General features: G+C 40.3%; 1 protein-coding gene across 1 annotated transcript; it reads left to right on the forward strand.

The window, feature by feature from the left end:
* The first annotated feature begins 267 nt into the window (after nucleotides 1-267).
* Nucleotides 268-7,105, forward strand: emx1 (empty spiracles homeobox 1). Its single transcript, XM_018726481.2, has 3 exons — nucleotides 268-817; nucleotides 4,692-4,876; nucleotides 6,555-7,105. The coding sequence occupies exons 1-3, from the start codon at nucleotides 472-474 to the stop codon at nucleotides 6,720-6,722; spliced, it is 699 nt and encodes a 232-aa protein (XP_018581997.1). The 5' UTR covers nucleotides 268-471; the 3' UTR covers nucleotides 6,723-7,105.
* The last annotated feature ends 3,935 nt before the right edge of the window (nucleotides 7,106-11,040 follow it).

Below are 11,040 nucleotides of genomic sequence, written 5' to 3' on the forward strand. Positions count from 1 at the left end.
ATCACGATTTGTTAAATTGTGATCCCCCCCCCCCCCTTTTTTTTTATGACACTACTTTAAATCGCATCCATGTACAGTATTCCACGGCAGAGCCGCGAAGGAACTCCGGTCCTCGCTCGGCGCTCCGTTCTCCAGGTGCCCCTTCCAACATTCGCACAGGTGTGGCTGTCCAATCAGAGCGTCCGCCGCAGGTACCAATCCGCCCTTTACAGTCGGTGTCCTGTCACTCCGCAGTGTCCTACAATACTATTCCGCTCGCTCGTACCACATCGCGCTCAACCCCATGGATTAGCATATCCTTAACGCCACAGCTTCGAGCGCGCAGCCTTCTTTGTTATTTCGCGAATTCTGTTTTTCGTTTGCCGCTTTTCATATACAGATGCGTTTAATTACTTCTTGCCGTTGAGAAGTTGCGGCTGAAGCACCTGACTTTTTTTTCGCGAACTTCTGCTGCTGCTGGGCTGTCAGAAGATGTTTCCGCCGGCAGCCAAGCGCTGTTTCACCATCGAGTCCTTGGTGGCCAAGGAAAGTCCTCTGTCTGCAGAAGATCCCATCCGACCCACGGCGCTGAGTTACTCGAACCCCACCGACGCCTTTATGAACGGCTACCAGGGGCCGGCGAGCAGGTCTTTGTACACGAACCCGGACTTGGTGTTTCCCGAGACGGTGAACCACCCGTCGTTGTCGGTGCACCCACACCAGCTCGGAGGGACTCACTTACAGCACCCACACTCCTTTTTCGGAACACAGCACCGCGACCCCCTCCATTTTTACCCCTGGGTTTTACGGAACAGGTTCTTCGGACACAGATTTCAAGGTAACTAATCCTGCTTCGCCGCTCTCTCTTTAAACTAAAGTTAAGAAGCGCAGCAATCGTCATTCGATCCCTTAATTAATACATTTATTCATTTAGCTGACGCTTTTCTCCAAAGCGACTTAGAGTGTAAGGTCACAATTACATGCTTACAATAATTTACGCATTTTTTACAGCTGGGTAATTTTACTGGAGCAATTTAGGGTAAGTACCTCGCTCAAGCCAGGGTACTACAGCCAGAGGTTTGGATCAAACCTGCGATCTTTGGGTCCAAAGGCAGGAGCTCTATAACCACTGCGCTACCAGCTGTTCCTAATAACACCTTCTGTGTATCCCCCTTCAACAAAATAGTCTCTGCGTCGTTTCTTTAATTATCTGGACTCTGTAAATGATTAGTGGTCACAGCAAAAATGTTTTTTTTCGGCAGGAATAGTTATGTGTAGAAGATGAACGATTTTGGATATAACAATGTGAAAATATGTATTAAGAAACGAACAGTGTATTCACATTAACAGGCTACTCTTAAGTTATATACTTCACATAAATGAACAAGATTGAGATACACTCATTTTAAATCGTTCTAGACTAGTCTAGTGTGTAGATTACTGCATTTGCGGTTACTGTTTATTTATTTTTATTGCTCGTGCCAAATATCTGTGATTATCTCAATTATTTTTGCAAGTTCAACAAACTGAACACACGAGTATGATGTCATTTTTCACTGTTACTGTACATTTCATAGCATGTTTGATGTATGGATGAGTGACTCAGTGTAAGTAGTGTATCTAGCAGTGTAAGTCACCTTGGTGAATAAGGTGTGTTGGCTGGTAACACTACATAGAGTTCATTCTAAGTCGCTTTGGAGAAAAGTGTCTGCTAAGTGAGTAAATGTAAATATATGTAAATGTTTAATTTCTCGTTGCATGCAGTCTACAAAAGTAATTAGTAAAAGTGAGTAATAAACAAAAATTAGGCACCACCCACAGAGCCGGTCTGACAAGTTAGTAGTAGTTGCTTGTTTTTTCCTGCATTGTAAAAGATGATAGGGAGGAAATGTTTTTTTTTTTTTTCTTTATAGAGAGGAAATGTGTTATTCGTGTATGTAGACTGAATGACGTTTGCAGAGGGGGGTATTAGGTGCCTTTCATGAAAATACTTCGCTTTCTGCTCTGCCTGTGGCTATGGATTATAATACAGCGATTTCTGAAAGTGCTCCGCGACACGAGGCGCAGAAAACGGTCATTCAAATTGTTAAAGAGGTTTTGTAGCAGATTTATTGCTGCAAACATGTTTCGGAGGTTGTCAGCTTTTGTCATATGTACTTGCGGCTGTTTTAGCGGCTTAATTATTTTAACTATGTCACCAGATAAAACGATACTCCGCCTGCAGAGAAAAGTAGCAGATTGTATCGTTTATGTATCGCTTTATTTTACATTTCTCGGGTTCTCGTGCAGCTTTATTGCGGTTCGGAAGAGCTGTCTCTTTAGTTCACATTTTAGAAAGGGCAAAGTCAGACACAATTTGACTGTGACACGCGTTAAAGACTTTACGAAGGATCGCTGTAAACAAGATCAGTATTTTTCATTATATTTCCATTGGCGTCTGTTTAATCCAGTTATTTCCCAGTACTTCGCAAAGTTCATCCGAATGTCTTCCTGTGGCCGAGAAAACTCGAAACAACTCGCGGAACTTCGCGTATCTTTTGCCACATTTTGTTCACTTTAAGCACAGCCTGAACAGCCGAAATAGGCGACAAATACTCAGTTGCACTTGAGTTATTTAGGATCCTTTCAACTTGCCATGCTCTACCAGTCAATAACCTGGAAAATCCGTGGCCCATCATCTGATTTCGGCTTGCTTTTGCATTGAAAATGCGTAATATTTTCACTACTATGGGATAATATTTAAAAAAAATAAACGGCAGACTTTGTATTCCATATTATTCTTATTCTATTATAGTAATATACACTATTATTATTAGTATTATTATTATTATTATTATTGTTGTTGTTGTCTAATTAATATATTTAAGGTTATAAACGCGCAGGTTTTTCTGTGTTTGGGCTTTTTGGAAATCAGCACTTGTGTATTTTTTTTTTTTTTCCCTGAGGGAGTGATCCTGTTTCTTATACAGCTGTTTTAACGTGTTCATGTAGCAGTATTTCGGATTTGTTCTTTAACCAAAAAATGCCGCAACGTTCAAGTGATTGATTTAATCCTCCATCTGAATCTGTCGTTTATTTATTTATTTGCATGGACTTCAGGTGTCATCTACCCATAAAGTACTTTAGGCCTAAAAAATATGTAATGGACTTCTTGGGAAAAAAATGCTGCTGCCAGTTCAATTGTTTCGCCCATTTGTTCTGTTTCTGGTCCTGACATTATTTTGTGGAAAACAGTTGTGTTGGACTGTGGAGATACATTTCCATTTCTGACTCGGAAAACGTGGCCTGGTGTGGCACTACAGAGCATCCCATTCCCAGGTGTCAAAATCAGTTAAAATGTCCAGTTTCACTTGAAACCTGCATTTCTAACCAAGTACCAGGCACTATAGTACCTTTTAACCATAAATTGGTTATGTTCGTTATTAAAAAAATTAAAAACAGCTAAATTCAATTACCTTTAAATAAAAAAGGTGAATTCCTTTAAACCCTTTCTTCACTTTCGTATAATATGTTTGCTGCTGAATAAATTCATTATGGTAATTCAGAGGACAGGAAACTAAATAAAGAGTTTTTAATTAAAACCATCAGGGGATTAATTACATTACATTTCAGAGTTTATGGATCTTAAAGTTGAAGCTCTGCTTTGGGCACTTGGAGAGGACGGTGTTTTCCAGATAATTGGCCGCTCTTTACCTCCCTGCGCAGTCAATTTGTAAAGGAAATATTTTCTTTGTGGGCGACCGACCTCCTGCTGAGTTCACACCCCAAACTGCACTCCGCCGTGATTTATATACATATTAGGCCTATGTCAGGTTGTATTCCTTTACACTGTCTGTATGTTGGCAACATCATAAAAATGTATGTTGGCAACAACATTAAAAAAAGGGTGTGCTGTTTGCAAGGTTTCTTGTAACTGTTTTGGGGGGAAAAGGAAGCATGCCGTTACGGTTCTTCTAGTTTTTCCACTAGAATGTGCATTAACGCCATTCTCCATTTCCGTTGCAAACTTAAAACGCTTAAAAGAAAAAGAATTTATGAAGAAAATGTTTCAGTATTCACAAATAATTTCAAAACTTCACTGTTCATTTTTTTAAACAACTATTTTGTGAGGAACTGTCTGCCTTCGACTTCAGCTGCAAAATCTATTTCGAAATATTCTGAAATATCTTTCTTTCACCATCTTATATACAGTTCCTGCATAGTATGGCTATAATACGTATGTAATATTTAATTAATAGCTATATTTTAACAAGCTTTCCAAGTACATCGCTATGTACAACGTAAAAAATTTTTAAATTATTTTAATCATGTTTTGTAAAAATGTAATGAGACTCAGACTGGCATGTAATTGTGTTTCGTGTCATAATAAACGAAAAAATCCTGTGTTTTAAGTACGACGCCACACTAGGGGACTATAATGAGCGATAAGTACTTTTGCGTGTTTACATTTTAAATAATTAGAGCAATATGAACGTGCAATACTTATGTATAATTCGAGAGGAATGCAGTGCAGTGGAGCTGAGAGAGAAAAGCAGCCCACACCAAAGCCGATGAGGTCTACAGCGCTGCGCTCGCGCTCGTCCGGTGAAGCGACGTGGAGCGGAGCGCGCGGTTCGGTCGGTCGGTGGCTCGCGCGCGGCCCCTTCGGCCCACATCCAGCGGGCTGTTTCGGGATCACGGCCCTGAACCGCTGCGTGTGGCTCCGTTCCCAGGAAATGACGTTTCCCAGGAGAGCCTGCTGCTGCACGGCCCCTTCGCCAGGAAGCCCAAGCGGATCCGCACCGCGTTCTCCCCGTCGCAGCTGCTGCGGCTCGAAAGAGCCTTCGAGAAGAACCACTACGTCGTGGGCGCGGAGAGGAAACAGCTCGCGAGCAGCCTCAGCCTCTCGGAAACACAGGTAGGGCCGCGCTGTGCTGCGCATCCCGCCCGGCGCTGTGTGCTCACACACACGCGTCTCTTGCTCCAAAACCCGAGTGAGACACATGGCCTTATTAATTATTATACTATAGACCTACCAGTTTTACATTGATTGATTGAAGATGACTTTTTTAACGTGTAAGCAATAAGTGCACACAAACCGCTTGTCCCGAGTGGGGTCGCGGCGAGCCGGAGCGGCAACACGGGGCGCAAGGCTGGAGGGGGAGGGGACACACCCAGGACGGGACGCCAGTCCATCGCAAGGCACCCCAAGCGAGACTCGAACCCCAGACCCACCAGAGAGCAGGACCTGGCCAAATCCACTGCGCCCCCAGGCCCCCCGCGCAATAATAAGTAAATGATTAAAACTTTTACACGGATGACTGTAAAAACAGATTCCTATGGCTGCTTATGTTTAACAACAAAATATTGGTAATTTATTTTAACAATGGACGTTGTTTTAATAACCCTGAATTTACTTCACTGTATTTTAAAACCTTAAGCAGCCATAATAAAACAATACAGAGCGGTGTCAGAACAATAAGTTACAGTAAAGTGTATAAATGTTATTAAATGTAACAAGACCAGTGCTCCTATTTTATTTATTTTTATAGTGTCTTTCATGGTAATGTTTTACAAATAAAGAAACAATGACTAAGTTCATCACTTCTGTGTAAAAAATAATTTCACACACTCTTGTAAGTTTTGATGGGCACAAAGATGGGCCTTTTCTCTTTTGGACAAAAACGTTTGCATTTTGAATTGGTTTGGATCGTTCTCTGCATACGGGCCTTGCACTGGACCTAGAACTGATCTGCCCGTTATAGGAGATCATATGGGCCCCTAGCTGTACCCCAATGTGTTACTATGTTGGCAGAGCTCAGTGGACTGAGGTCCCTTGCCCCCCAGAGCTGTTGGGGATATTTATACTGTCGTGGCAGAACTTGAGTTATTATAATACTGCCATGACTGTAATTATCTGGAACAGGTCTTGCAAAATTATTTACAATATAAATAAATGCATGTAAATATCGAGAGCAAGAGAAACAAAACCAACAGGCAAGCAAAATATTAGTTGGAACTTAACACAAACAACACTATAAAATATTAAATATTTCCATTGTGCAGTGCTCTCATTAGAAGAACCTTTTTAAAGTCAACTTACTGTACATATTAAATATGTCGAAAATATATATCTGAGTGAATTCATTTTTGTTTTATCATTTAGTATTTTGCATTTATTTTTCAAGTACCCAGAGCATTTATGTATGTAAATTAAATAGGACTTACAACATCGAGATGGAGAAGGTGGAAATCTTCTCACTGTACAAAATGCCGCTGCTCTGTAGAGAAACTCACACATCTGTCAAAGTTAAAATGGTCAGAGGTGCATAATTCAAAGCATGCCACGGTATAAATTTTTTTTAATGTATTTTGAAGACATGATTTTGTTTTAAGGCATTCATAAGTTATATACTATGTAATAAATTCTTTAGTCAGGGATTTGGACCATCAGTATTTAGAATTTAAGATCATGTCTTTAACCATAGATATCTGCTAGTGTTTCTTAAGAAGACTATAAACTGTACATCTGTTAATCAAAAAACACTTGTGGTACCTGTTAAAAAGGTTTGAAGTTCTACCTCTTGCATCCCCAGGTGAAGGTTTGGTTCCAAAATAGAAGGACAAAATACAAGAGACAGAAGTTGGAGGAAGAGGGTCCTGAATGCCAGCAGAAGAAGAAGGGCAACCATCATATCAACAGGTGGAGGATTGCCACAAAGCAGGCCAGCTCTGAGGACATTGATGTCACGTCTGATGACTAGAGCACCTCCGTAACACCTGGAACACAAGAGACCATTCCTGTTTGCAACCCTATTTATTATGTAATATTATTGGGTATAATTATTGTATATAACAAGACTGCAAGAAAGACTGAATAGCTGGTCGGTTTTCACATTACAGAAAGTTGCTCATGGGTTCACCTTGAACAATGGAATAAACGCATCCGTTTATTTAGTCGTGATTATGCCCTGTGTCTTGGTTCGTGCATACAATCTTCAAGTCATCATACCAACCTTAACAAACAATAATGCTTTTAATGTGTGTTGGCATTTGAAATTATTCTGACATAGGGAAGGATCAAAACTAAGACTTATTCGAGTTCAGTGGCTGTTTTTTGGATGGCTTGGTAGCATGAATGTGTACCATCAATGTTAAGGCTGCTTTTGAGTTGCATTAAAGTGCATTCATGCTTACAACTAGCTCTTTTTTATGTGCACAATCAGCGTGTTTTTCAAACTTCCGGTTTTGTGAACCTTCCTAATTTCATTTCTTATAGAGTGCTCTCCTCGCAAAAGTGACGCAGAGCGTTGAAGAAAGGAAGAAAGAAAAATAAAAGGTTGGCTATAGATTAAATTACTACAAGAACTATATTAGTGAACAAAGGACTAAGTAAGCCAACTGGCCATGGAGGAAAGGAAACAAAATTCCTAACTGAAAGGCAAGGGAGAAAAAAAGACTCTGGGGGTCCAAGTGCCAGTGGCTGCCCACCCCTCCTGGGCATTCTGGATAGAGAAAGACTTTTAAGATAACACAAACAACTATTTATAGCATTACTGCAGTCACTAGACATTAATAAATTGATGAGTTGATGTCCAGGTTCATATATCCTGGTCTCGTCCACTGTGGCACACAGTCATCAGCTCCCGTCAGCATGGAGTGCTGGTATGATGACTGGTCTCAGGTCTCGCCATGGGGAAACAATGTTCAACAAAAACGAAACGGTTGGTAACTGGCAATATAACAAGACTAGAGAGTTTTACAGTAAAAATACACATGAAGATGCAGCAAACAGGAATCACATAAGCTATGGAAATAGCAGAGCGAATAGATTGAATTTTTAGCCTGGATTCAAAGTTTGAGACAGATGGGTATGGAATAGAGATAAACAAGTAGGGCTAAACTTGAAAGCTACTGGTTTAAGTCAGGGGCCCTGCTATAGTACCCCCTTTTCAGGTGCAGAGCTCGAAATTACTCCAGTGAAACATGAAATAATAAAATTACTTTGGTCCTCAGCAAAAAAAAAAAAAAAAAGTGTGGAATAAATTTCACTGACTGGATTGGACAGCTGAAAATGCTAGTACCCCAGAACTTCTGGTCTGTAGTTTTGATACCAGGTTAAAACCTGGCTGTGTCTGTTGATTTTGTATGTTACTCCTGTTTTTGCTTTGCTTTCTTCCCACAGACGTGAGTTACCGGGACGAAGGCAACAGTACGCTACTTATCAACCCCCTTCAGTGAAAAACATTTTAATGATTGCGAAGATAATATGATTTTGCATAAATGGCATCTACCATAATGGAGTTCTAATGCAGCTGATACCAGAATTACATTTTTGTAAAAAAAATTGTAGAGGATTATATTAATTTTTGCACATTGAATAGTGCTATGTATGAAAAAATGCTTTGAGGATTTAGTGTTTTTTGGAATTGGGAGCTCACAGTAAGATGTTAAAAGAATCTACAGTAGTTAATGCATGGGTGTATAGTGCTTTGTGTGAGTACCTGGAACCCAGTAAACCCATGGAACACTGCATTCTTCTTGGTCTCTTACTCCTTTATGGATCAGTTCTGTGCCTATGTTAGGAATGCATGGTTTTTTTTTACCAACCAAACAGAAGACTGAGACGTTTGTACTGCCTTGTTTTAGTTTCTTTATGATTATTTGACATTTTTTAACCAAACAAGACACAAGAAAAAGACTGTCTTATTCAGTACAAACGTGACTGAATAGTAAATATACTCCATATAGAGCAAATACGCAAACAGTTACAAAGGCAAATATGAATGTCATTTATTAAATAGAGGCTTTTTATGTGCCAGATAATAGATTGGTTAAAAATGATATTTCTGATAATTTGAGCAATGAGAGGAAAGCTTTAGTATGACCTTGAGAAAGGAGGAGTTTAACAAATTGTTTGCTTAACTAATAAAAGAAATGTAATAGTTCTGGTGGATTAAAGGCCCCATTGCCTGGCTCACTGACATACACCTGTCAGACCCCTCCCATAAGGGGAAGATGCAACTTCACATTCACACGGTTGCACCGCTGAATGAAAAACAAAGCAATGGAATGGAAGCATGACCATGGGGCCTGCTGGACGATCCCCAATTGTTTAGACCAGTCACACATTTTCGTGACCCTGAACCGGAAGAGAGAGCACACGGGATCCCAGGGGAACAGCTTCTCTGTCTGTCTGTCTGTCTTCAAGGCAGGAGCAGGTTCCAGAAAGATACATCCCCACTCAAAAAGGGGCCACTGGCTTGTTTTCAGCTGAGGGACATTCTATACCGGCTGCAGGTGCAAACACACGCCACAAAGATCCAGTACAACACGGCATACCTACCATACCAGTAAACAACTTCTGAAACATGAAGACACTTTCACAGGAACGGACCTTAAGTTCCCTTTAGTCACATCTAGCTACGGTGATTACAAATTGGGGTTACATTTGCTATAGTAGGAAATATCCTGCTTATATTCCTATGTTCTGCTCATTTTCTAATTGCTGAATTTCTTTTCCGAATGGTGACTCCGGCTTTAATTGTGCATGCATTTCCTTTAAGTAAAGTAACACATTGAAGGAGCTGTATTTATTTTTTTTTAAGATACTTTATGAGAATTTCTTGAGTTATTCTTAAAAAAACGTTTCCACAAGCTAATGGCAGTAAATCCACAAAGAACTAATTGCAAAAATATAAGAAAAAGTATTAAAAAAAAAAAACGTATTAGTATACTTGTGTTCAGTATCATTTGTGTTCAATAATACGTTGTTACTGCTGTTTTTTAACAGAATTATGTTCTTTTTCGTAATGTTGTCTTAAGTGTTTTATATATTTCTTGACCCTGAAAAATACATATACAGTATATACATGAAATGGAGATGAAACTGTGATTTAAAGTCAATGAAATGCAGATGTTAGAAGCAAATCTTTTAATTGTACATTAGAGGAACTTCATGAAGAAATGAGATTAGGCATGGAGGTATGCCCCTCCCCCCACCTCCTCCACATTCCCTCCCCAGTGGGATAGGAATGGGGAGATGCGACTAGCACACCAGCATACAAGCAGGTGTCTGCCTGTCAGGTTGGCTAACAAGGCCTGCATCACATACCACCCAGCAGCGCTCAAGTCAACAACAATTACTGGCAGCTCGCACTCGTGGGATCCCAGCCCACCTGAACCTGCAATCATGAGGAAGGTGTGGGGCAGGCATGTTAGTGGCTTGGACAGGCGGGCGTAACAAATTGCGGAGGGGGGTGGGTGAGGGGTTTGGTAGGCTGTTAGCACTTGGGCTGTTATCTGAAGATGGTGGGTCAAGGTGAGAACTGTAAGAACAGGAAGTTAGTAACACTGTGAAACGCTCCGTTAGTGAACAATTCGAAGGCAAAAGAACTAAAGTCAGTCCGGTTAGCGTGTGACTGATATTTAGCTCGGTTGCATACTTTGACATCCCCTGAAATAACGTTATGGTTGTTAATTTTTTTTTAAAAAGCCAACCTGTAAAATAATTACGTTGAATGACTTTGATGAATGAGTTTAACAAATATTTTAGATAATTACAAAAGAAATAGGTTATACTTTCAGTCAATGCATTAAGCTTTATCCTATAAATACGTTCTTCAATGCCAGACTTATAGCAGCAATTTATGTCTATTCAGCCTTTTTTAATGGGGTCCCGTGTCACTAAAAAATTGTTACATTGGCTTAGGAAAATACTCTTCACTCTTCATACAACAAGCGTTTTATTCTGTGTACTGGCGTTTTCTGCTCTTTACACCCTCGTTTTACTTCCATGACATGCATTTTTTTTCCGCTTGTATGGAGAAAACATTCTGACCTTCTAGGACAGAGATACACACAGCATCACAAGTATCACAGTATCTCCCAGGTGATCTGGCTTCATCTCACAGTCTAGTTAGGGGAACTGGATATTTTAAGTTTCCTATAGTGTGTGGCTACCCTGTAACAGACTGGAGTCCTGTGAGGTTGCACCCCCAGCATTGGGCACAGTGAATCCAAGATAGAAATCCTTGCGTTTATTCATGCAGCTGATGCTTTTCTCCAAAACAGTTTGCAGTG

Source organism: Scleropages formosus, chromosome 24 (genome assembly GCF_900964775.1).
Source record: "Scleropages formosus chromosome 24, fSclFor1.1, whole genome shotgun sequence".
NCBI classification, from domain to species: Eukaryota; Metazoa; Chordata; class Actinopteri; order Osteoglossiformes; family Osteoglossidae; genus Scleropages; species Scleropages formosus.